General features: G+C 41.4%; 1 protein-coding gene across 10 annotated transcripts in view; it reads left to right on the forward strand.

The window, feature by feature from the left end:
- Window positions 1-27656, forward strand: part of DOCK9 (dedicator of cytokinesis 9) — a 296690-nt gene that overhangs the window by 140340 nt on the left and 128694 nt on the right. For all 10 annotated transcript variants that reach the window (XM_055244502.2, XM_055244500.2, XM_055244508.2 and 7 more), the window contains exons 3-7: window positions 16405-16494; window positions 20738-20820; window positions 23289-23358; window positions 25039-25134; window positions 26094-26228. In XM_055244502.2, coding sequence (XP_055100477.2) covers window positions 16405-16494; window positions 20738-20820; window positions 23289-23358; window positions 25039-25134; window positions 26094-26228 — 474 coding nt within the window. The remainder of the gene's footprint in view (window positions 1-16404; window positions 16495-20737; window positions 20821-23288; window positions 23359-25038; window positions 25135-26093; window positions 26229-27656) is intronic.

The following is a 27656-nucleotide window of genomic DNA, read 5'->3' on the forward strand; positions in this document are numbered from 1 at the left end:
GGCGGTGGAGTTGGTGACCAGGTGGGGGTAAAGAAGTGAGTGGGGAGACACAGGTTAGAGTAAGCTGGAAACAGAAGAAATCAGAGTGGCTCCGAGCAGTGACAAGGTCCGCGGGAGGTTTTACCAGGACTGGGAAAGCAAGAATGAGCTGAGAAGGGTGAAACCCAGGCATGGAGAAGAGATCGAAGATACAGGATAATGTGGTCTGAGTTTTGAAGCAGGGTTCTGCATGGGGTCTCTGGGGAGGGAATTAAGGGTCTTTTAGAGGAGGAGTTGAGGAAGGAGAAATACTGCCAGCTCCAAATGGAAGGAGAGCATTGTGTATTGAGAAGTGTAGCGGCAGATTGTGCTGAGGGAGCTAATGTCAGGCTGGCCTGGGGCGGGGGGAGCTTGGGCGAGCAAGGGTTTGGAAAGCAGGCCATGGAGAGTGGCAGGGGGAGTCAAGTGTCATCAGCTTGTTCTCCCCCTGCTGGAACCATCGCCACAGCCTTTGTCTGTCCCTCTTACCTGGATTAATGCGAGAGACTCCTCTCAAGTCTTCTGGGTTCTCTCCTTGCCCTCTTCCAGTCGGTCCTAACAGTGTAGCTAGAGAGACTGTTTAAAAAGTGAGTCAGAGGTTATCATTCCTGTGTTCAGAATCCCCCAGCAAAGGCCTTACAGTGGCCCAAGGGTCCCTGTGATCTTGTTTCCCATTTACTCCCAGGCCTTCTCCCAGCCCGCCTCTCCCACCATCCGCTGTCTGTCTGCAGCCACACTGGCCTCTTTGGGCTCCCGTCTCCCCTGCGAGGCAGGCCCCTGGCTTGGGACCTATCCTGTCCCTGGAAATTGTTTACCTGGCTATCTGTTGCCCCTGCAAACCGTTTTCCAAATCTGACCTTTGCAGTGAGGCTGTTGCTGACTGCTACACCTCCACCCCTCTTTGGCCTTGCTGGTCCTCTCTACCTTGCTCTGATTTCTTTTTTTCTCTCCTTGTCTCTTAACAGCTTCTCACACTGGTATATGTTTTTGCTTCCTATGTAAACTCCAGGAGGCAGAGATCTTAGTTTTTAAGCATGTAGAACAAGTGGTAGATAATTCAATAAATATTTGTAGAATTAAACAAATGAATTATCAACCAAGAGGGGGGTCTTTCCACTTAAGATTTCAGTTAAAACAATTAGCCTTGTTGGAAACGTCAGTCACCTGGGAATAGAGAAGAGAAAGCAGAGGATGGATGACTGTGATGGTGGCAGGATGTGGGTGAGAGTGAGTGACCCAAGGTCCTAAAATGACCTCCCAGGGAGTCGAGGCTGGAGTCTTTGGAGGTGGACCCTGGACTGGGAAAAGAAGACACTAGAGGGCCCAGAGGATGAAAGAGCAAAAATACCTGGTGTGGGGTAGTTGGAGGGGTACTAGGGCACACTCAAGGAAGGGACATGTCAGTGTCTGAGAGCTCACGGAAGGAAGGTGTGGTGACAACATGGACCATGGCAGAGTGACTTTAGATGGCTCTTGGGTGAGGAGAATCACCATGTAACAAAGCATTAAATCATTTGGAAGAAATTCAGAAAATCGTAGATGTACATTCAGCCCACTTACCAGGCCTACTAAACGTCAATCAGATATAAAATCAAATTGAAATACGAAGTTAAGGGTAGATCTCTTCAAGTGGCTGTTTTGAGCATTTAAGCTTGAGCTGGATTCTCAGGTCCCTGGAAGATGTATGTTACAAGCTTTCTTATTAGAAATATTGTAGGAAAAGGAAGTGATTTACAAACATTTAGAATCATTGTTTCCTTGACTGATTCATTTGTTCTTTAATTTGTTTAAAACCATCTTGCTTAGCTCACCAAACTTCAAGAATATCAGCATTGGACTGTGCAAATTCAGTTATTTTCCTAAACTGAAGGAAATGTTAAGGATGAAAATTGCTTCTGAAAAACAACTTCTATGCCTGAGTCCAAATCAGCAACCACAGAAACATATTGGGGAAGCATAATTAACTTTGTATTTGTGCCAGCCTTTCTAAATGAAGGTGGAGGCCTGATAGGCTAGTAGGATGATCTGGTCATGACCCGCTGTCCTTAAGTGAGGTTCAGCTGATTGGCACCTCAAAGGGTTCTTCCGCCTTCCTCACTGTTCCCAGGGTATCCCTCTGCAGCCCCATGCACTGTTACAGGCAGAGGAGGGTGTGTGGGCAGCTGTGTCCCCATGTGCCCTGGCATAGGACTGTAGGGGATGTGATTGAACATGTTACGCGGGAGCAGGACATGCACATGGAACACAGTGTAATGGTGCCCTCAGGAGCCAGAGAACTCAGCGGAACCATGATGCTTCCTGCTGAAACAATTAGGGTACAAGATCAGTGTGTTGATTTTTATGCTTATAAAGTATTTCATCATTTTCTTTATTTTTTTTTCCTCAGCCTGTTGAGGGTAGTAGCTTTTTTTTTTTTTTTTCATATAGTGGACACTGTGACATGATTTTTGCTCCATGTTGTGCTCAGGAAAACCTAGGATCACGTGGGTAGTTGACATTAACTACATATGTAACTAGATGAAAGAGAGCACACACGTATGAAATACCACCTGTATACATCAAGTAAATGTAAGATGTTATTCTCTTACCCTGAATGAAGGATATTGATGAACCCAGTAGTCCATCACTGTATGTTTGTGTTCCCCATGAGAGGTCACATTCTTCTTTTCTTTTTAAAATAATATTTAGCTGACATTTTAAATATGTCAGAGAGAATGGTAAAATTCTCCAATTGGTGGAACTGGATAAATGCAGACCATATTTGCAAACCAATGAGGCACAGAAGGACAATTTTATCTATGTGATTAGTGTATATGTCTTAGGATATTAAAGGTGATCAACAGACATGGATAGAGGAAGATTTGAACTAAGGATGATATCTTCTGTCAGGGGTAGCCTAATCACGTGGAAATTTATGAAGTATATACTGTGTCTCTAGCATTCATTGCCTATCCCTCTTTATTATGATTATTTGTAACTATGAAACTGCTTATTTTTTTCCCTAAATAGAAAATAAAGCCTCCATGAGAATAGAAAGCCATAATTTTTTTTAAAGTTTTAAACCATAGTTTTTTGAAAATTTATGTTTACATTTGCCAACATTCCTACAATAGTATTTTATCCATAGTAGGCACTTAATAGGTATTACACAAATGGATGGATATGAGATCTTGGCACCAGTGGCCTTTGAGGTCATTAGAGCATATCTCAAGGTGGCAAATCATGGGAGTAGAAGAAAAGGAGACACAGTAAGTTTGCATGCAGAAACAAACACACACAAACCAAGAGTCTTTAAAGGAAATGGAAATCCATGTTTTGGCCTCAGAATTCCTAGATATCATTTAACATATTACCAGGCACAAAATCTCTGTGGTTCCTAAAACAAAAACAAGTCCAGCTATGTCTGTGTCTCTGCCTTTTTCTACCACGGTTGCCTGGAAGAACTTAGATAATATTGAGTGTGTCCCACATGGGTTTGAGCAACACCTTTGAGTGTGTGCACAAGATCCAAAGAGGACAGTTTCAGTAAGTTTATCAAAGTCCCCTGATGTCAGAAGTCCTTGAGTCAGAGTGCCTTCCCCATCTGCTTAGCATTATATCTACAAAGCTGACTCTCCGCTGTGTTTGAAGTAAGACTCTGGATGGCAGCCCAGGAGCTGAAATGCTGCTCTGACAGAAGCATTGTGGCACTGGTCAACTCAGAGGCATTTGAGTGAAATTATATTCAGTACATAAGTGAAACCTTGCATATGGATGATGGATGGCACATTAGGGAGTATGTCTTCCTAAGACAAGTCCTGAAGGAAAGTTCATTGGTGGATCGAGTTGTATAAATACAGTCATGCACTGCATAATGACTTTTCAGTCAACAATGGTGGTCCCATCAAATTATACTGCTGTATTTTACCCTACCTTTTCTGTGTTTAGATATGTTTAGGTACACACATACTTTCATTGTGTTACGTCTCCCTACAGTAGTCAGCACAGTCCCATGTTATACAGGTTTGTGGCCTAGGAGCAATAGGCTACACCCTTATAGCCTAGGTGTGTGGTAGGCTATACCATGTAGGTTTGTGTAAGTACACTTTATCATGTCTGCACAAGGACGAAGTCACTCGATGCATTTCTCAGAATGTATCTCTAGCATTATGCAACACATAACTGTGATGGACATGTTTTAACTTTAAGCATATCCACTGTGCTAGATGTTCACACAAAATTATGGTCCTTTTAGCAACTAAAATAGAATTCTAAAGAAAGACAACCGGCCGGGTGCGGTGGCTCACGCCTTAATCCCAGCACTTTGGGAGGCCGAGGCGGGCAGATCACGAGGTCAGGAGATCGAGACCATACTGGCTAACATGGCAAAACCCTGTCTTTACTTAAAATACAAAAAATTAGCCAGGCATGGTGGTGGGCGCCTGTAGTCCCAGCTACTCAGAAGGCTGAGGCAGGAGAATGGCGTGAACCCAGGAGGTGAAGCTTGCAGTGAGCCGAGGTCGCGCCACTGCACTCCAGCCTGGGTGACACAGCGAGACTCCGTCTCAAAAAAAAAAAAAAAAAAGAAAACCAGAGACACCTACAGACAACTGGAAAACAAAAGAAAGTGCACTTACTTACACCTACCTCAAGGTTGAGTGGAATGCACATGAAAGAGTTGGCAGGTGCTTTAGACACTAGAGGTAGTGACAGGACCCAAGATTTAGTCATATGTCCACAGAGGTCTGTCTCTTATTACTCTGATCCTTTCATAAGTGATAAACCTTCCTAAAACTCATTTTTCTTGATCTGTAATTCAGTGATGACATTTCCCCTAAAATTTGGTTCTCACAGATGTTTGAGAATCCAAAGAGACAACCACCATCCAGGAGAGCACTGCACACCCTTGCTACTGCCCTTCCATTGGTGGGGAGACGCCAGGTTACTAGGGAGCTTATTACAGCCTCTATTCTCGCCTCTAGGGAATGTCATTTTATTTCTGAGGGAGCTGTTTTTAGTTGCCACCCTCAACTGTAGTTGTTCAGCAGGCTGAATCCCTTACTAAACGGGAAGCCAGACGTACCACTTGGGCCCTGAATGACCACAAGGCTACTCCTGGTTTTCTAGGTAACTCTCCTGTCCTCAGCTGTGCAGTAGTACTTAGCAAGTGATTTTAAAATTGCTTCTTTGTAAGACCAAAAAAATATATAATTCTTTACAAAAATGCACTTAATTGATAACTAGTTATTAAGGGTTCTGAACATTTATGTTATTTAGTTTACTGCATTTTAATAAACTATCATGTGCGCTCTTCCATTTGAAGGATTTGAGAAGGTGGCAGAATGAAATTCATATGACTCTCAAAGGTCTACTGAAATCTGACTTTTCAGGAAGCAGTACATTATTTGGTGAAAGGAACTATCTGAAGTCTCACGTGTTGCTGAGATACTGTCTCATTTGGAACCTCATGTGACCTCACAACTAAATTGTGCAGTCCCTCTTTTAAAGTCCCAACTTCCCATTTACTCAGCAACATTCATCTTGTGCCAGGTGTTCTGCTGGGTATTGGAGAATTAAAGATGAATAACATGGTCAGATTCTCAAGTCTGTCAGGAGACACAGAAGTATCTTTGAGTAATCTTAGCAGAATGGTACGTGTTCCGGAGACCAGTCTGAGCAACTTGGTGTGAGTCAGAGGGGCCTGGTGCATTAGGGAATCAGAAATAGTCCATGTTGCTGGACGGTTGGAGAAGGGCAGAAGAGTTCAGAAAAGTTAGCACGGTTGGTCACAAAAGGTCTTCGGTTATGCTGAGGAGTTTGGATTTTATTCTGGTGGCAATGAGGCGTCACTGAAAGAATTTCAGTTGAGGCATGATGCTATCAGATGAGAGATTTAGAAAGACAAATGGCAGCTGTGCAAAGAATAGATAAAAGGGATGATGGAGGGAAGGTGGGCCTACCGGTTAGGGTGCTGCCCTGCAGTTTGTGCATTGCTGTGGGTACTTTGACATCAGGCAGAGTGAAGGGTGGCACTGTTGAAGGACCAGAGAAAGAAATGGGGGACCATGCAGGTGCCAGTGAAGAGGAGCAGTTAGAGAGGCAGAGAAGGCCCCCCCACCTCAAGACCACCAAAAAGATGGATTATAGAATCTATGTTAGGTGAGCTTAGGCTCAAATAGTCCGTGAGAAATGTATAATTCTCTGCTCGTATCAAGACTCAGCCCAGCTAGCTGCAGTGAGTCACGCCTGTAATCCTAGCACTCTGGGGGGCCAAGGTGGGATGATCACTTGAGCCTAGAAGGTCAAGGCTGCAGTGAGCCATGATCACACCACTGCACTCCAGCCTAGGCAACAGAGTGAGACCCTATCTCTTAAAAAACAACAAAAAAACTCAGCCCTTGTAATGTTTTAAATGTGTTCCTTGGGAATTGGCTTTCATTAAATCCCTTCCAGAAACCTAAATGGAAAGCCTCTCTGTCCTATGCTTTGCTCATTTTCTTAATTATCAGGGAATTAAACATCGAGGCTCTTTAGGCAACGCTTCCCTGGAAATGGAATTTGTCTGACATTAATAGAACATTGTGGGTTAACTGCCAAGACATGAATTGTGAGGTAAAATGTGGGAACGCCCTGTGTAAATTTTAGTTTCCAGTCTAGCTTGGTACTGAATCCTCTCAAAAAGCAAGTCATGTGCTCTGAAACAAATGCATCTGCCAGATAACTTGGAAAGCTTTCATCACCTCTGCGCTCAGTAAGTTTCAGTGATGTTCCCAGAGTTGTTGAATAGTAATGTTTAATACTGCACTCGACACAAAATATTTAATGTACAGACCAGTGCAACCAAGTGGAGTTTCCAGCAGATATCAAAGGGACATAATTCTACAGAGACGTGAGGCACCATGCAGTTTGGCTGGGGCCTAGAGACAAAAGGAGGGAGCTCTTGTGAGCCATCTAAGAGGGAGTAGTTTGCAATGGACGTGGATGCTATCCATTTGGCCCAGCTGAGAACAATAACAATTGAACCTAGGGTTAACTCAGTGAGGGAGATGGGCCAGACCCAGGGAATGCTCCTGAAGAGCTGTCTTGCTCGGACCTCCTGGGCTTTGCTTTTTGGCTGCATCTAGGTCCCTCCATCTCCTGAGCTCTGCATACTGTGCCTTGCCCCCACCCCAGGCCCACCCTAAGAGCTGCCCTTCCTTCAGCAGATTCAAGTACTGTTTCTCTGACAAATGCATAAAGTCCTCAGGTGTTTGAAGGGATACTTCTAAGTAAATGAAAACAAGCACAAGCATGGATGCTTTACATGAGATTACAAAGAGGGGAGAGAGGATTGATGGCTCCACAGTTTAGCCTAAGGGTAGACTGGAATTGATGGGGTCTGGGGCCTGCTGGGCTTCTCTAACAGGTGGTCACTGTGGACCCCGGGCCTTCTTCTGTCTGATTTTTGGTCATCCTCAGTCCTCAGAGAGTAGACCATCTTAGAGGCAGGACCCCAGGTACCCTGAAATTCCCCTCCAGCTCCCTAGGTCTGCAGTCCTGCTCTCACTGACAGTTTCCTCCTGAAGAGAAGCGTCTTCCCCTGTCCTGACTCAGTGTCTGAGTTGGAGCGCGGTGGTCTCCCGTTTCCTCAGGTTGGCTCTCGAGAACTACCTGGGAGGCTGCTGGGTACTCCCCATCTCTTCCTGTATCAGAGCCTGTGCTCCTCTTTTGGGCTGTCCCTGGTGTTTCTCTGTTGAGGGAGGACACTCCCAGCTCTCTGCTCCGTTGAGCAGCAGAGATGTGGAGATACTTTGTCACCGGTTCCAGCAGCTGGCTCAGGTTACAGCCCACCCACTTCTCTGGGAGATTGTCTTTAGCTCATTGTTCATATGGTCCCAGGGCAAGGGTGAGCCTATTGTTGGTCTTTTAATTAAAATTTTATAAAATATTATGTTTTAAATATCCCATGGATTTGCATGCTTCCCACCAGGAATTAAGAGGACTGTTTTGTTATAGTTTAAGCCCATTGTAAAGTAATTAATAAAAAATCCAGTGCCATGAGTTGAGAAGGTTAGAAAAATAATAGAAATCTTTGTTAATACTCTTATATTTATTTAAATCTACATAGTGAATCTTCCCTCTCTTTTACCCAACAATTCTTTCCATAAAGAAAAATAATTAAGGTAATGCAACTGTAATTCAAAGCAAATATGGTATTTATCTTTTTTCTTTTTTCTGGATGCCTTTTATGTTTTAGTTTCTTACGGAGCAATTTCCAGCACTCAGATAAACCATTTGAGAGGAACAGACTTAGAATTCCATATTTACAGAACTGTGGGATTTTTAAACCACAAAGGAAACCTAGAGATCCTAGAAGACTGTTCTGTGGATGTGGAAAGTTCAAATATCCCCTAAGACTGCACAGCTAATTACAGGCAGAGCTGGGGTAAGGACTCAGGTTTCCTGGCTCTCAACTCAAATCTCTTTCCAGTATCATTTCTCAAATTCTAAGATCAGAAGTTGAATGAAACGATTTGCTTCACATTTCTTGTGGTTTGAAACATGAGCTTCTCAGAATCTCCAGCTTCAGTGGGGTCAGGGTAGCGTACTGGCTGCCACTGATGGAGGCCAGACAGAGCCCCAGCCAGGTTGGGGTCAGGAATGTCATTAGGAGAGAGGGATTCCACATTTAAGCTGCAGAGAGAGCAGTGAGTGATGACAGAAGCAAGAAATGCCAGAGGCCCCAGGGGTCGGCCCAGGTGAGGAAACAGGTACCTCCACTTGCTCCCTTTAGGTGGGCCTGCCCGGCTGTCCAGGGCTAAGTGGCTTCCCACAGTGGCTCAGAAACATCGCAGTAACCCCATTGTTTGGAGGAGATCATTTCAACTAAGAGGAAAAACTTTTCTTTTGTTTAAGTAAAAGGGATCTATTTGAAATTTGTCATTCCAAACTAGACTTGCAGACAGTTTTAAATTTCACTCTTTTTATTCTGGGAGCAACTCTGTGCTTTTCTAGCTCATTCTGTTAAAAAAAAAAAAAAAAAAAAAAAGCAAAACAAAAAACTGTCCCATAAATATTGAGACTGGGGCTCTCAGGTATCTGTGCATCCTCATATAAGCCCTTTGGGAAAGGATGTCACCCTTTTTTCTTCCTTTTTAATTATGCCTGTGATTTTGTGGAACTTCCTATAAGACTCCTGTCCATATTTGCTGAAGGTAACTAAGAATTTCTTAGTGTCAAAGGCTATGTGTTTAACCTAAGTAATGATACTGACTGAAAATAATTTACCTTCTGTTATAATAGCTAGGAAAGGGCTTTTATCTACCTATCTATCTATCGATCATCTATCTATCTGCCTATCTTTCTTTTTTTCTTCCTTTTCTTTCTTGCAGGTGCATACCTTGGTAAAGGGCTTTTATTTTGAAATTATGTTTGTGCTGTGAAGATTTCTATGCAAATAGTTATCTGAGATGCTAGCAATGTTTAGGTTTAATTTTCAGATCCATATTACACCAATTATGGTGTGAAATGTTTTTTCCCCCTTCCCTTTTCAAATGTACAGATTTCTTAGCAGAATGGAAATGGCTTGTTTCCAAACATAGACATAGGACTGGTATGCTTTGAATGCCCACCTTGATGTTGGACATTCAAATGATGTTGGGCATTGGGTCTATATAAAGTGGATATAGACCTATCTTTTAGCAGAAATATGATTTTAACTGATAGAAAAGTAGAAAAGAATGCCACAGCCATGAAAAAGAAAACTTGGCTTATTGTTGAGAAGGGCTTTAGTGCTTTTGGAGTATAAATCTCTTAGTATTGACTTGGACTTCGCTATAAGCCAAATAAATAAAACTATAGAAATTTAGTGTGAATCAGTTTGGCATAAAGTAGATGATTATGTGAATATGACTTTTAATATATAAAATCTGTGGAGAAATTAAAACAGAGCGTTCACTCATGCTATAGTCTTCCCTTGTCAGTTCCTATAATGGACCAGATAACTTTTTGTAATAATAGGGAAAAAAAACTTATATGCAAGTAATGGATGGTTATTGGTAGGTTCCTATTTCTGTCTCCATTGACTGTTTTATTCATTCTTTTTTTTTTTTCTGTTTGAGACAGGGTCTCGCTCCATCACCCAGGCTGTAGTGCAGTGGCCTGGTCACGGCTCACTGCAGACTCGAACTTCTGGTCTCAAGAGATACTCCCATTTCAGCCTCCTGTGTAGCTTGGACTCCAGGCCCATGACACCATGCCTGGGTAATTTTTTTATTTTTAGTAGAGACAAGGTCACACTATGTTGCCCAGGTTGGTCTCGAACTCCTGGTCTCAAGTGATCCTCCCACCTCGGCCTCCCAAAGGGTATTTACTCATTCTTGAAACATTTATTGAGTATTTAGCACATAGCTAGAAATAGGAAGATGTATCTCCTGTTCCAGAGGAATTTGCAATCTGGTGGGTTAAAGAAGGGCATGTGGGTACAGGAGAGTTTTGGATAATGGAGTCAGGGTTGACTAGCTGTTCAGACAGGTCTCGGGGTGGTTTATAAGGTCACCATGGTACAGGATCAGACCTCAGGTTTGCAAGTCCAAAGATGGGATTTGGTCACCTAGAGTGTTTCAGGCTCAGGGGAACTGACTTGTTGCAGGCAACGCCACAAGAGCACAAACCAGAATGTCATTTTATTAATATGCATTGAGAACTAGGATTCACAAGCAGATCAGAATACTATATTGGCTGTGCATTTTCTCCCAGTAGGAAAGTCTAAATGGGAAGCGTATTATAAACAAGTGGCTCAGTGAGGCTGTATTCAGAGCAAGGGCAATGAATTAGAAGACCTTAGTAGCTGGTGGTATCAAACATTGACGGCCCCATTGGTGCCAAGCCTGGTAGTCCTCCCCTCCCCCATGGGTCCACCCTAATGGGTTCCAACCTTTCTTTTATTTATTTTTTATTTATTTTTTGAGACAGACTGTCATTCTGTCACCCAGTCTGGAGTGCAGTGGCGTGGTCTTGGCTCACTGTGACCTCCACCTCCTGAGTTCAAGTGATTCTCATGCCTCAGCCTCCCAGGTAGCTGAGACTACAGGTGTGCGCCATCACGCTGCCTGATTTTTTTATTTTTTGGTAGACATGGGGTTTCACCATGTTGGCTAGGCTGGTCTCGAACTCCTGTTCTCAAGTGATCTGCCTGCCTCGGCCCCCTCAAAGTGCTGGGATTACAGGTGTGAGCCACCGCACCCAGCTGCAACCTTTCTCTTAAATAGTGATAGAGATGCTAACAGAATTGCTCCAGCCATGGAAGCCTGGTTCTTTCTGTTGGCCTATTCTTATCCCAGATGTGGACTTTTAGTGTTGTTTAATACAAGGTCAGTAAGAATTCTAGGCAGTTTTTCCTTCGACTTAAGTTTTTAGTTTTAGGACTTAATGGATATATTTATTTATTTATTTATTTATTTATTTATTGGCAAAGAGTTAATCTCATTCATTATATCTTAATTTTGTGCTTTGAACTTCCCAAGGGCAAGTTTATCTCCTTGTTTCTCTTCGTTTTGTACTGAATATGACTTGTGCTCATCCTTTACAATTTAGCTTAAGTTAATTTTAGCTTTCCCTCAGTGTACCTTTTCTTGATGTCCTCTTCTCTACCTTATTGAATTTATACTCCCTAACTTTTTTCTCTCATATCATCCTGTGCTTCTGTGTTCTTTTCTCTATACTCTTCTGTACTTATCATACTCTAATAATTATTTCCTCATCATCCTCTTTCATCAGACTGTAAGCTTTAAAAGAATAGCAACTATATTTTATTAAACTTTGTGTCTCCAGCTGCTAGCTCAGTGTCTGGAATAAAGTAGGGACCCAGTAAGGTGTGGATAGATGGATAGATGAATGGGTAAAGTACTATTTATGCTGAGTCCTTAAATGATCAGTAGAATGTTTTTCCTAAGACACTACAAACTACTCTCAAGATCCAACAGGCATTTACTGTATCTTACTTGACCTCTTTCGTGGCATTGACTTGAGTAGAAGGGTGACTGTGGAAATGAGATCGCAGCATGGTTGTATCTCCTCAGTGCTTCTGTCTTAACTCTGTAGTGTAGCTAGTATTTGAAATCCATTTTCATGAAAATGGCAGTATTCTTCAGTACTGTAACTTGGAGATGTTCCTAGTGTCTTACAGTCTTGTTTTGGTTTTCTGTTGTTGAGTAACAAACCATCCCACAGCCTCATAACTTAAGACAATAATTTATTATTTTTTGCAATTCTAAAATCTGGTCAAGGCTCAGCTGGGTGGTTCTTCTGTTTTACACTGTAGGAACTGGAATGTCCAAGATGGTTCTTCACTCACATTGTGGTATCTCGCCTGGGATGGCTGAGACCAGCTGGGGAATGGTGGGGCATCTTGTATATATCCTCTCTTTATGGCTACCTTGTACTTCCTGTCACCATGGTGGTCTCAAGATGGTAGAACTTATATGGTGACTGGCTTCCAAGAAGGAGGTAACGGAAGCTCCCAGTTTTTCTAAAGGCTAGATTTGGGCCCGGTGCGGTGGCTCATGCCTATAATCCCAGCACTTTGGGAGGCTGAGGTAGGAGGATTGCTTGAGCCCAGGAGTTCAAGACCAGCCTGGACAAAATGGTGAGACCCCCATCTCTCCAAAAATTCAAAAATTAGCCAGGCATGGTGGCTCATGCCTGTGGTCCCAGCTACTTGGGAGGCTGAAGTGGGGAGGATCACTTGAGCCCAGGACGGCGAGGTTGCACTGAGCTGTGATTGCCCCACTGCACTCCATCCTGGGTGACTGAGTGAGATACTGTCTCAAAAAACAACAACAACAACAACAACAAAGGCTAGGTTTATAACTGATCATCATTCCTTCTATCTCATTTTGTTGGTGAAAGCCAGCCCAGATTCAAGGGGAGGGGAGACAGGCTGTGCCTTTTGGTGTACAGAGCACTATGCATAGACGAGGAAGGTTAGCAGTCATCTTTGGAGATTATCTGAAAGAGATCGAATAGTGTGTAGTTCAAGACATGCACGAAAAAATAGCACTTATGCTATACTACATACGTACTAAAGAAGCACACCTAGTTTAGTTTAATTGGATGAAGTCTCTGGGGGAAAAAAAGGGCTCTGTCTGGTCAGAAAACTATTCTTTGTTAAAATCAAGGTTAGGAATTGATGATTAATGGTTAATGTGTAAACCTCGTTTAAAAATGAGAAACATCATGCTATCTTATCTGTTAAAACTCAGGTTTCTCTCCTCCTGTGGAACATACATGAAGGAAAAAAAAAACAATTCACGACTCTCTTTAATAATTTAAAGTTACTTTTTTTTTCCAAGTGAGAACATAATGGGACTTCGATATACGAGAATAAAAAAGATCTATTTCCTATTATTTTTCTCACCTTAGAGGGCTGTTTGGAAAAGTGTCCCATAATTAAAGTTTCTTGAGTTGGTTATTCTACTGGGAAATTTTTGTCATAAATTTTTTCTTCTTAATGTTAGGATGAAGAATGGCCTAGAAGTGACCCTAATAGTCCTATTTCTTGATGTGAGCTATTTCATGAATGTTTTAAAAGTATGATACTTAGTTTCAAAAGTCTGGAAAGACCCAGATAAATCAGATCAAGACACAGTAAATGGGAACATAGAATGTATACTTTTTGAAGTAGCACCCCTCCTTCATAACAGTTGTGACAGTCTATATATGTACAGTATATTGCTTTGTAGCTTTTTGTACAGATTGTGCCTGTCTTCCATGCTTATGGTCACTCATCTCTGTGGCATTTCACAAGAACAGATGTGTAATAAAGGTAACTGTTTCTTTGTAATACTTACAAAGAAGTCAGGACCCAGGAGGCTGAAGGAATAAATAATTTACCTGCCAAGGACTTTGGTGAAGAACAGAATTCATTTCTTCCACTCCTTTAGAATGAGGAGCCTTATTCTAAAAATAGGCTTTAAGATTACTTTCAAAGATAGAGTGCGAGAAAAGAATAAATATAGGTGAAGCAGACACAGCAGAGAGAGAAAATACAGGCAGGAAATAAATTGTACCCAAAACACATGCCCTGAAGTCCTCCACCTAGGCTGGAGGGATAAGGGAAAAGAGGTTTGACCCAAAGCCACCTCCAACCAAAGGAAGAAGGGAAACTGCCAGGACCAATGCTATGAGATCCCAGCGTAGTCATTTGCCATGAAGAGCTAACAGGGTAGATTCTGTTAGCAAAATGTTTGCTTGTATGCTGCTTTAATGACTATGATCTGTTTGTTTGTTTGTTTTTGTTTTTGTTTTTTGAGATGGAGTCTTGCTCTGTTGCCCAGGCTGGAGTGCAGTGGCATGATCTCAGCTTACTGCAAACTCCGCCTCCCGGGTTCAAGTGATTCTCCTGCATCAGCCTCCCGAGTAGCTGGGATTATAGTCATGCGCCATCACACTCGGCTAATATTTTTGTATTTTTAGTAGAGATGGGGTTTCACCTTGTTGGCTAGGCTGGTCTTGAACTCCTGACCTCAAGTTATCCACCCACCTCAGCCTCCCAAAGTACTGGGATTACAGGTGTCAGCCACCGCGCCCAGTCAACTATGATCTGTTAATAGTACCTAAGAGTTACAGTCCATAGGAGAAAAAAACTAGAATATTTCTTTCTGAAACCTGAAGCCCAGGCCGGGCATGGTGGCTCACGCCTGTAGTCTCAGCACTTTGGGAGGTTGAGATGGGAGGTTGTTTGAGCCCAGGAGTTTGAGACCAGCCTGGGCAACATGATGAGACCCCATCTCTATTTAAAGAATAAGGCTGGGTGTGGTGGCTCACACCTGTAATCCTAGTGCTTTGGAAGTCTGAGTCAGGTGGATTGCTTGAGTTCAGGAGTTTGAGACCAGCCTGGGCAACATGGTGAAACCCCATCTGTACTAAAAATGCAAAAATTAGGCGAGTGTGGTGGCGCCCGCGTGTAGTCCCAGCTACTCAGGAGGCTGAAGTATGACAATCACTTGAACTCGGGAGGCAGAGGTTGCAGTGAGCCGAGATCACGCCACTGCACTCCAGCCTGGGTGACAGAGAGAGACTCTCAAAAAAATTAAAAAATTAGGCCGGGTGCGGTGGCTCACGCCTGTAATCCCAGCACTTTGGGAGGCCGAGGCGGGCAGATCACGAGGTCAGGAGATCGAGACCATCCTGGCTAACACGGTGAAACCCTGTCTCTACTAAAAATACAAAAAATTAGTCGGGCATGGTGGCGGGTGCCTGTAGTCCCAGCGACTCAGGAGGCTGAGGCGGAAGAATGGTGTGAACCTGGGAGGCAGAGCTTGCAGTGAGCTGAGATTGCGCCACTGCACTCCAGCCTGGGTGACGGAGAGAGACCCATCTCAAAAAATAAAATAAATAAAAAAATTAAAAAGAAAAAGAAAATGAAACCTTAAGCCTAGTTATTGAGGTAGACAGGATGCTACCCCTGCCCTGTCATTTTATTTAAAAGAAGCATTTAAGCCTAATGAACAAGAACAGTTCTAATGTCCCTTGGAGGGGAGGTAGCATTCACAGTTCATAGATTCATTTAGCAATTACTGATTGAGGATCTTCTGTGCGTCTAGTTATCTATGCTCTTAGGCTCTGGGGATGTGGCAGTGAACAAGAACAGATGTAAATGACAAGAGATGGATGGTGGTGATGGTTGCACAATTGTATGAATGTATTTAATGCCACTGAACTGTACACTTAAAAATGTTTAAAATGGCCAGGCATGGTGGCTCACGCCTGTAATCCCAGCACTTTGGGAGGCTGAGGTGGCGGATCACCTGAGGCCAGAAGTTCGAGACCAGCCTGGCTAACATGGTGAAACCCCATCTCTACTAAAAATACAAATACTAGTCAGGCGTGGTGGCGCACGCCTGTAATCCCAGCTACTCGGGAGGCTGAGACAGGAGAATCGCTTGAACCTGGGAGGCGGAGGTTGCAGTGAGCCGAGATCCCGCCATTGCACTCCAGCCTGGGCAACAGAGCAAGACTCCATCTCAAAAAAAAAAATGTTTCAAATGGTAAACTTAGGTATATTTTACCGCAATAAAAAAAGGCAGTTAAGGCAAGTAAGATGCTGTGTCGTGGGACTAGATCAAGCACTTGGGGGTGTTAGGGACTTTGAAAGGGGCCTCTACCCTGCAGGAAGGGCTGAGCTGGAGGGATCTGTGGGCCCCTGATCCAGAAAGAAGCAGGAGCTGTGACCCAGCCTGGCTTTGGAACTTGAGGCTGCCCAATGGAATCTGTTATGTGTGACCAAAGGAGGCAGCTGCACTGGATGGGAGAAATGGAGGGACTCTGTGGCTGCCAGGCCCAGCTGCAGGGCACACAGCTGCACTCTGAGGCTGGCACCTGCCTCCTTCACTTACCCAAGGCTTTTCCTCCTGTTTTTGTTTCCAGACGGCCATCCTGAGACGACAGGGTCGATACATATGCTCAACAGTGCCTGTGAAGGCGGAAGAGGAAGCACAGAGCTTGTTTGTTACAGAGGTAAGGCTCTTTCCTGCATTAATTTGCATTTTGAAGTCATTTTCCCCTAACTGCCTCCTTTTCTTTAAATTTCAAAATTGTCAAGAAAGTGTCAAAGGGGTAATTATATTTCCATGATGGAAGTTCAAATAGAATAATGTGAATTTTTCAGACTCTGAAACTTGGACAGAAATGTCCGCAGGGGCTATTTCTTTTTTACATTTTTATTATTTTTAAAACTTTATTTATTTGGAGGGGGCTATATCTGACTACAAAAAGTGAATTCCACAGAATTTATCTCATGGGCTTAAAATAAGCAGTAACTTGTAAATGAATTCACTGGAAATCTGTGGAAGGCTTTGTTATTGATACTGTTTTTAAGGGTGACACACACATTTATGTATCATTTATTTCATTTATACATTTATATTTGCAAGTTATTTTTGACTAGTTTAGTATTCATGAAGTACTAGCTGATAATAAGCAGGGTCTATTGCTAGTCAATATGTATTATTATATATATTCATTACTATATATATTCCTAATCAAGATACATTGATTAATATTATTTTTGTTTGAAAATATAAATAAAATTATCTTATGGAAGAAAGATAAATTATTTACTTTTTAATTTTAATTTTTTGAGACAGAATCTTGCTCTGTTGTCTAGGCTAGAATGCTGTGGAACAATCTTGGCTCACTGCAACCTCTGCCTCTCCTGGGTTCAAGTGGTTCTCCTGCCTCAGCCTCCCGAGTAGCTGGGATTACAGGCGTGCACCACCACGCCTGACTAACCTTTGTATTTTTAGTAGGGACAGGGTTTCAGCCTGTTAGTCAGGCTGGTCTCAGACTCCTGATCTCAAGTGATCTGCCCACCTTGGCCTCCCAAAGTGCTAGGATTACTGGCATGAGCCACTGTGCCTGGCCAGAAAGAGAAATTATTACAATTTAGGTTGTTTGCTTTAGTTTTCCCCCATGGAGTGTTTGTTTTTTCCTCCAGGTAATTTTAGGTAGGAAGGAATAATTAGATGTTTTAATTTTGTTTCTTTAAGTGCTCCTTCATTTAAAAATAATGATTTTTTTAATCCTGGTTTTTCTAGTTGATATTTAGATCATAAATATGCCCAGCAATAAAATTGCTTACTATAAGGAAGCTATATATACTCTTATAAAGACCAATTAAATAACAATATTTAATTTCCATTGAGATTTTTGAAAAATTAAATATAAAATTAAAAAATTTTTAAGTGTGTTCTCTCATCTTTCTGAAGAAGTAACTTCCTGTCTTACCTCCTTTGCCACTATATTAGTAAACTTAATTCCAGACAAATATAGCCAGATATACTTGTGATGTAGTTATAAATGTCTTTTTAAGGCAGGTAGTGGCAAACTATGACCTGCAAGCAAAATCCAGCCTGTAGCCTATTTTTGTAAATAAAGTTTTATTGTAAAGCAGCCAAGCACATTTGTTTACATATTGCCTATGGCTACTGTCACCATGCAACTCAAAGTTAAGTAGAGATAATATGATCCTCAAAGCTGAAAATATTTATGATCTTGCCTTTTACACAAAAAGTTTGTTGACCTATGTTTTAAAGCATGTGGCAAAATTATTAATTGCTAACTCAGTTCTCCCAGTTGATTAAAAAAATATGGTTTTTTGAGGGAGAATTCTCCATTAAGTTATTTAATCACTGCAGGTTGAGCAATAGCTGCTTCATCCTATGCTGCTGGAGCCAACATAACTAAACACTTTTGGGACCCTTCCACTTGGGTGGAGTGAACATCACTTCCTCTTCATCCTCTGATCCAGAGAATGACCTAATGGCTTAAAACAAAGCAAAACAAAGCAGAAAAAAACTTCAAAAACCTTTCAGTGTAACTTCAAAATATTATTGAATTTCACCAGTTTGAAATGTTAATCATATAATCAGTCAGTCACATTCCTGTCTTTTTGAAGGTACAGTTCTCCGGATCTGGCTTTCTGATGGGACTCCTTATCTCCTAGACTTTCTACATCCCCAGAGGGGTGCGGGTTGCTTGCCTAATTCTGTGCTTCTGCTTTGGAATTTAGCCAATGCCTGCTATGTAGATGGTCAACACTGGCTTGTTAAATCAATGAATCTCAATACTTAGCCAGATTCACTGTGGAGTTTTTTGTTTTTTTTTTTTTGTATGTGCGATTCCTTATAATTATAAATATTTGAACACAATAAACTGTAATTATTTTCCCCATTTTGCCTAAGGTATTAAAGTCTTGGCCAGGCGCGGTGGCTCACGCCTGTAATCCCAGCACTTTGGGAGGCTGAGGCAGGTGGATCACGAGGTCAGGGGTTCGAGACCAGCCTGACCAACATGGTGAAATCCCGTCTTTACTAAAAATACAAAAAGTAGCTGGGCGTGGTGGTGTGCGCCTGTAATCACTCGGGAGGCTGAGGTAGGAGAATCGCTTGAACCCGGGAGGCAGAGGTTGCAGTGAGCCAAGGTTGCGCCACTGCACTCCAGCCTGGGTAACAGAGCAAGACTCCATCTCAAAAAAAAAAAAATAAATAAATAAATAAATAAAAATTTGGGCTCCATTCATAAATGCATTTATAATATACAAATTTATGCTGGTTTATTTAGTTTTTAATTGGGCAGGTACATTTTATACTTCAGAATAGTTTCAATGTCCTGCAGGAGACTTGATGGTACAACTTTAGTTCCAGTGCTTGTTGAAAAACCGCTGTGGCTCTTTGAAGAGAATAGGATCATACCCACAAGACCGTGTTGTACATAGTCAGGCCTGACTACTTAGCTGTGCCAGTGGACCTAGGGGCAGTAGTGGGAAAGTCCAAAACTATGGATTATTCTGAAATCTGACTGGTTTTGGAATGAAATTTTGAGTGTGAATGTATGATACTCGAAATGTGAAAATGCTTTGAGAAATCTAAAAAAATCATTTTCAAGGATAAAATAGCATTTTAAAATATTCGTAACTACAGAGTAAAAAAATCAAAAAGTTTGCCAGCTCCAAAATCTGACTCTGCGCTTAGCCCTTCTCTGCCATTTGTTCCACCTCTCAGAATAATTTTAAAAACTTACATTACCTTCACATCACACATCACACCCTTGCCAGTAAAGTGCTTATTGTAGAGCCTGGCACAAAATAAGCACTTGCTGTTGTTGCAATTCTTACTTTCATGAGTTTGGAGGTGGAGGGGAGTTTGCTTCAGAAGGCCTTCAGGCATGGCCTATGACACAGATAAAAAAGGTTGACAGTAGAAATGATGAAGTGAAAGAAGCAGAATAGAGACGTTGTTCATGTTAGTTATAGCCAGAGTCAAATAAACTAGATAAGGCATAAATACATTTATCTACCTATGTTTTCATTGATTCACTCATGCTTTTTTTACCCCCACACTGAAGTCTGCACATATATAGTCAAGTGCTGAGTGGACAGAAGATCATTTGAACTAAGCTGATTTTAACTGAAATTCTTTAGCTTTTGATTTTGACTCATTCATATTTGAAGATCTGGTGGATATGGCATTATAATCTTAGGCTTTATGCACTATTGGAGGATCTTCATGGGTAGATGAACGACAGACACCAGGCTGGCCCATTGAATCTGTCATGTGACGAGGTAGTTTGAATGCGGTCTGTGTAGATTAGGTCACTAATAGAATCCTTGGCAGTGGAGGACTACATTAAACATTCTGTACACACACACAGATGAAAATGTCATGGTGCTAATATTAATTGGAATGCAAATGTTTCTTCCTAATTATTTCACTCTTTTCCTTATGAATGGAAAGAAAAACTGAGGGCAAATTTGTATGATAATGTTAACTAACAGAGCTAGCTAGTTCTAATATTAGTAAATACCATGAAGGCGTCTTTAAGTTCATGCATTCTATTCACTTTTATGTCATAGTAGAGGCCACATGGCTTTTTAAGAACCAGATGCTTACTCTGAAATAGTCCATTGTTAGGTAAATGTCACAAGGTTAGGTGAAGTTGTCTCCTTGTAAAACCTGCTCTCAGATCATTAATGATGATAACTTAAAGTGATACTACCCCCAAGGGTAATGTTTCAGTGGTTCAAAGTCTCAAGCTTCACAGGAATCTCTGGTGGTGGAATTTCAGGCATTAGCTAGTTGATGGGAAAAAATTTTTTTGATGTTTGTATGGGTATGCCTTCACAAACTTTCCCAAGTGTTTTCCAAAAATCATCACATCTTTCTGTTTTTTATTTTCTATTTTTAAAATCCCCCTTCAATAGTGCATCAAAACCTATAACTCTGACTGGCATCTTGTGAACTATAAATATGAAGATTACTCAGGAGAGTTTCGACAGCTTCCGAAGTGAGTAAGCTATATTATACACATAGGGAAAAGTCTTTGTACTTGAAATGCTTGGGGGGAGGTATGTAACTTCATATGCAATCAGAGTAATTGGGGAAAATATTTCTAGATGGTTCATGTGTATGTGGTGTGACTGTTGTTTACAGGGCCTTTGATTGTAAGACTCAAACATGCTACTTTGGTATTGGTAGGTAGTAATAAACATGTGGATGGTTTAATTATGTCCAGTGATTCTTTTCACGGTACCACTGTTAAATAAATAGGTGAAATTTTTTCACTACGAAATATAAAACAAACAAAACATAAGTGTACTGAAATATGCTGCAGTGCATTTTTTCCTTGAAAAGAATATTTTGAAGAAGATAATTATAAAGAGCATTTTACACTGAATAAATTTTATGTTTTTAAAAAAAGTAAATCAAGAAACAAGCATTTTCCCAGTTGAAATTTTTTTTTTTACCTCCTTTAATGTATTAACTTATTCTAGACTATACCAAAAGCAAGTGTATTTAGATTGAATAGTGGTGGCTAAAGTGAATCAGGGGTAGCTAGGTATTGCCTTGACATACTATCTGTTATAAAAGGTTCCATTTTGTGTTGCTTTAAAGGAATACCTGAGACTGGGTAATTTCTAAAGAAAAGAGATTTACTTATTTATTTTTATTTATTTATTTTTGAGATAGAGTCTTGCTCTGTCATCCAGGCTGGAATACAATGGCACGATCTCGGCTCACTGCAACCTCCACCTCCCAAGTTCAAGCGACTCTCCCGCCTCAGCCTCCCGAGTAGCTGGGATTACAGCCGCGTGCCACCACGCCCGGCTAATTTTGTATTTTTAGTAGAGACGGGGTTTCACCATGTTGGCCAGGCTGGTCTCGAACTCCTGAACTCAGGTGATCCACCTGCCTCTGACTCCCAAAGTGCTGTGATTACAAGTGTTAGCCACCGCGACTAGCCAAGAAAACAGATTTATTTCGCTTATAGTTCTGCAGGTTGTACAAGAAGCATAGCACTGGCTTCTGCTCAGCTTCTGTTGAAGACTTTTGTGCTGCTTCAAAACATGATGGAAAAGGTCAAAGGGAAAGTTGGCACTTGTGAAAAGAGACCAAAGAGGAGGAGGAACCTCAGTTTATAATAACCCATTCTCTTGGGTACTAATGCATTTCAGCAACAAGTAATCCCATCTTGCCAGGAACCAAAATTCACTCATTACTGTGAGAACAGCACCAATGCTCTCATGATAGATCTGCCCCATAACCCACTAGGCCCAATTATGCAACAATGGGGACCAAATTTCAATCTGAGTTTTGGTGGGAATAAAAACCATATCCAAACCATAGCAGTTGGCAAATTGAAGTATACTTGATTTTGGGAAAATTGAAAGCAAATAGTGATGGATTATGTTTTAAAACTAACCATCACCAATGAAAATATTACTTGAGACCGGATTAATGTATTTTTCTTTGTGTTTGTTACTTCTTTGAGCTGGAACCTTTTATGCTGTTCTCAGTAGACGTAGCTGTTTGTTTTTCCTCCTTGTGTGGCTTTGCCACTCCTTAAGAATGTTCGGCCAATTCCCCGATTGCCTCTTTTTAAACCTCAGCTGGGAACACTCCCTCCTAGCATTATCTTCTCCAGATGGGTATGCTCTTTAGTTCTATATTTACCCAATCCTCCCTTAGGGATTTTTTAATTCTTCGCATTGGATTGGCTTAACCCATCTTTGTTGATCCTTTTGTTCATAGTCTCAGGGTTGAAAGATATCAGACTATGTGATGTCGTATACTTATTATCTAATAGATTGCTGGTACATGTTCCCTCTTGGCATGAATGAGAATTTCCAAATGTGTGATGAGAAAGACAGGGAGAATTGTAACAGTGGTGAAGAACACAGATTCTGTGTTCTGCCTCGGACAACTCTGCCCTCTGTAAGTCTGATTTTCCTCATCTGTTAAATGGCCTTAACAACAGTCACCATGATTAAAGAATTAAATGAGAGGGCACATGAGAAGTGCACAGGGCCTGGCACATCATACCCATTGAGTAAATGTAAGCTGCTATTGGTATTGGTGTCTTGTTTTTGTTGTGGTTAATACCGTCGTTGTTAATTGGTTTCAATGCAGCAACTCAATCTTCCTTTTTTTTCTCATAAACTTTCTATTAAAAGTTATTCTACCAAGTCTTTGTTTATTAAAAACTAATCCACTTTCTTATTTTTAGTATGCCTGCTAACTCCCCAGAAGCTATGCTGTCTTTTCCACATAGCTTTTTGGAGCTTTCTTACTCAAGTCTCTTGGCTTACTCACCTCGAAAAGCAAGGGCATAGATGGTTTTATTCTTTGTCTGAATAGAGAAGCTGGGCCATCTTTGGATTTAGTAAAGGCTGGGCCCTCTGATGGAGGAGGAAATGCAAAGCCTCTTCCTTGACTAGGCATTTCTAAAACAAATTTTCTTTGTTGTTTTTATAGCAAAGTGGTCAAGTTGGATAAACTTCCAGTTCATGTCTATGAAGTTGACGAGGAGGTCGACAAAGATGAGGTGGGATACCTGCTTGCTGTTGCTTCTCTTTTCACTCTAGATTTAAACATCAATTTTACAGACTTATAAGATTAGTTAGAAAATTACCAACATTTAGCCAAAACAGGCATTGGAGTGTTACATGAAACGGGAATAATTTTTAAAAAATGTTATTGATTGATTGGAATAAGGTCTCTGTTTCACCTTTACTGCTTAGCATTTCATGTTCTCTTGGTTGTGTTTATTTGTTCAGAGATCATTTTCAAAGACTTGGATCAGATCTGGCTACACTGTTAAAAGATATCAAGATGACTTAGACCTTGAATTTAGGTTGTTTTTCAACAGATCTTGAAACAGCTGCCAGCCAGTAGATTTAAATGGCTATTTCTTCAATGATTGCTTTTAGTGAAGTCTGATTTTATCAAGCCCACTCCCCCTATTCCTAGAGAAAAGCTCATGACTAAAGAACTATATAAAGGGAGTAGAGCATTGAGGTGAGTCTGCCCACCGAGTGAGGGAAACCTCACAAGAAGACAGTGCCCATCTCTGCATTTCTCATCCTCCCCATTGATTGTTAAGTGTCCCATTGTGAGTTTAGGTTTTTCCTTCTTTAAAAACATTGTCAGCTGAGCTATAACATTAACCATTCATTAAGCAATGTGCATGTAACAAATTATTTTAGAAAGTACTTTTAAAATAATTCTAAGAGAAATTACTGCTCATTCAAAATGAACAATATATTGGGAAGTTGGAACTGATTGGCATGAATAGTGACAGGAGGACCAATGGAAATATTGCATGTAAGGGCATACACTAAACTGTAAAATCCTAGATGGTAAATTATTTCTATTATTGCTATTAATAGCAATATTAAAACCACCAATATTAATGTTGAGATGGTCCAAGACAAAGCATATGATGAGTCTTTCTGCAATTGTCTGTATGATTACAAAAGATTTGCCAGATTGTGTGTGTGTGTGTGTATTTTTCATCTGTCTATTATAACATACAAATATGTGCTTAGCATATTTGTATCAGCATCTGGCAGCTCCATGCTCTTCTCCTTAAACCCAGGTCTTGCGGTGTGGGGTCTGTGCTTAAGAAGCAGGTCTCTTCACTTCTCTCAGCTCTTTCCTTCCACTTCTCTGACTCCCCCTTTTTTCCCCTCTATCCCTGCTTGCATTCTTGCCTGTCTCTCCTTCTTTTCCCCCCCATCACTTTATCTCTCCTTTCTGTATTGCCTCACATTTCCTCGCTTTCTTTATTCACCTTTCCCTGAACTAAGCCTCTGGGAAGGTTTCCAGGAATGTGCATGTGCTTTTGTCCTCTGACTATAGGGGAGTGTAATTTGAAAACATTTTTTTGTGAAACCAGGCAAAACCTTCCAACGTGAGTGGTCAGTTGAGGTATGTCCTTTTTGGTCCTTTCTGTGGCTCATTAAACACTGACAAATAAAATTTTGGACAGGAGCTAGCTTTGCCTTTAATGGAATAAAGTTTTCAGAAATGTAGGTGGGTCTCTTTCTTTCACCGCTAAGTGGACTTTTATGTGACTTGTAGGCATTGGTGTCAATGGGTACTTCAGTAAAGGGGCAATGGACAACTTGGCACAAAGGGAATGACCTTCCCATTGACCAAACTCACAGCAAGTAACCCAGGTAATAATGGGAGGCTGACTGGTGGTATTTTCCTTCTCTCCTAGGATGCTGCCTCCCTCGGTTCCCAGAAGGGTGGGATCACCAAGCATGGCTGGCTGTACAAAGGCAACATGAACAGTGCCATCAGCGTGACCATGAGGGTGAGGACGCGCATCACTTTGCCCTCCCCTCTCACAAGCCCTTTCTGCCATAGAGCTCGAGAACAATGCTCAAGATGAATGCGCATGCTGTTCTTCCCCACAAAAGGGACATTGTCTGATTCCTAGGATGCTCCCCTGGTGATAGCACCCCCATTGGCACAGCCTCATCCACCCACTTTCCCTCACTGTCTTCTAACCACCAGCATAAGGAGACCGTCCCTGGGCTGGTGTGAAGGTCAGACACTGACGTAGGCTTTCTTCTCTGTAGTAACCGAAAAGTGCTCTTTGGTACCTCACAGAATGTCACAAGGGGCTATCTGTCATGCCAATCCTGAGCACTTCTGTGGAGGTGTACTGCAACAAAGTCAAGTAAAGCAAAAATTGAGGACGAAAAAAGAAAATAGTTGCATAGAAGAGAAGGTTGCAGAGAGAGACGTCAAACCAATAGAAGAAGCTATTCAGGAGAAAAGTGGGACCAGAGAATCATCAGGATTAATAACAAAGGGAAAAGAAACAAGGGAGTCAGGGAGATAAAAATTAAGGAGGAAATGTGACTGTCATTACCCTGAGGCTGGAAAATCGTTCAGCATCATGAGGCAAAAAATAGTTCCCATTCTGTGAGCAAGAAACCCTGGGGATTTTAGAGAAGTTTCTGTCCTTCTGTGCTGCATCCGAAATTGGAAGTCCCTGCACTGCCTTTGGGTAGTTATGTAAAATCTCCGATTCCGTGGGTGAGAAAAATGACCCATGGATATTAGGGGAACCACCTCCTCAGAACTGAGATGCAGTGAGCTTCTTAGATGGAATGGGGAGTCTTAACCCCGCAGTGACCTGGAGCATCAGCTAGAGTGAGAACGGAAACAGGTTTTATGTATGTGTATAGTCATAAGTGGGTTATTGATAGAGATTGTGACTCTCTTCATTTTGAAAGAATAGCTGTGTGTGTATTTTTCTCTCAGTCATTTAAGAGACGATTTTTCCACCTAATTCAACTTGGCGATGGATCCTATAATTTGAATTTTTATAAAGATGAAAAGATCTCCAAAGAACCAAAAGGATCAATATTTCTGGATTCCTGTATGGGTGTGGTTCAGGTAAATATGAAAAGAGTTTTACCATTATGTTTTCTTATCTGCAGTAGTGCTTATGTGTAAATTAGCAGATTTAAGCAAACACTTCCAAAAATGGCAATATGCATGGTAGAAATATAACATATAACTTTCAATGAGGAAAGGCTTGTTTTTCATCATTGTAGAAGATGGAAGGGATAATGCAGAGGCAGAATTATGCTATGGCAGGCAGGAACACTCTGGCTTGGCCACTTTATAGCTGCATGACCTTTAACAGGCTACTTAATTCAGATAATGAGAATGTTTCTTTAATATGGTAAATGAGTACATTGGATGAATCAGTGCAGGAAAATATTTAAAACACTTCATAGTATCTCAGTGGTGATTTTTATTGCTAGCGTTATAGTACCAGTGGCTGTGTAGATCAGTAAAGAGATTAGGTTTCAGCACAGATTGAGTTCAAATCCCCGCTCCTCCACTTACCAGCTCTGTAAACTTCGAGATGTTATTTAACTTCTCTGTACCTCAGTTTCTTCATTTGTTAAATAAGGATAATGGTAGTACCGAATATGGTTACTGAGAGGGTTAATTCATTACACATGTAAAAAGCTTAGAACAGTGCCAACAAATGGTAAGCATTTGGTCAATATTAGATAGCTTTGTTATCATAGGGCTGTTGTACTTTTATATCATAGGGCTTATGTACTTATCCTTTAAAATTATTGTTAAAGATAACACATGAATGTATTTTTATTGTAAAAAATCAGACTATACAGATAAAGTGAAAGTCCTTCTGGACTCCTTCTCCCCTCCTTCAGTCTCTCTTTTCTGAAGGGAGCTACTACCAGTTTTGTGTGCATCCTTCTATAGCTTTTTAGAATGCTAAAGACAATGTCTTTGGAAGAGAGTTGTCAGTTTCCCTGTCGATCATCTGTCCATCCATCCATCCATCCATCTGTCCACCCCTCCATTCATCCAGCCTTGCCACTTTCAAGGAAGATTTAAGGCAGCAGCTTATAAGCATACGTAGGACATGGGATAGCATAAATTTAAAGTGGGGGTGAAAGCAGAAAGATGAACAGGAGATCGGGGTAAGGGTGAGAGAAAATAGAAGTAAGGAGAAAGCATATGTTTTAAAGATCTAACACCTGCTATGGGTGGGCCACCACTTGGGCTCTATGCTTTCTAACTTGGAGACCTGTTCAGTCGCACAATTCACAGTGCACATGAGATACAGACAATCCAATTAGTCAGGAGCTGCCCAAGTAATCTCAGAATGAAGATCATTCAGGCATTTTTCTCGGGGTTCCCCTCAGACAGAAGGCTCTGTGATTGATGAACAATCTTCCTAACAACCCCTCACAAAAGATTCAGTCACCATTATCAAAGAATTCTCCCTTCAAATAACTCCATGATGGCCGATCACATCAGCCTGTAGCTCAATTCTGTAAG

Source organism: Symphalangus syndactylus, chromosome 15, assembly GCF_028878055.3.
Source record: "Symphalangus syndactylus isolate Jambi chromosome 15, NHGRI_mSymSyn1-v2.1_pri, whole genome shotgun sequence".
Taxonomy (NCBI): domain Eukaryota; kingdom Metazoa; phylum Chordata; class Mammalia; order Primates; family Hylobatidae; genus Symphalangus; species Symphalangus syndactylus.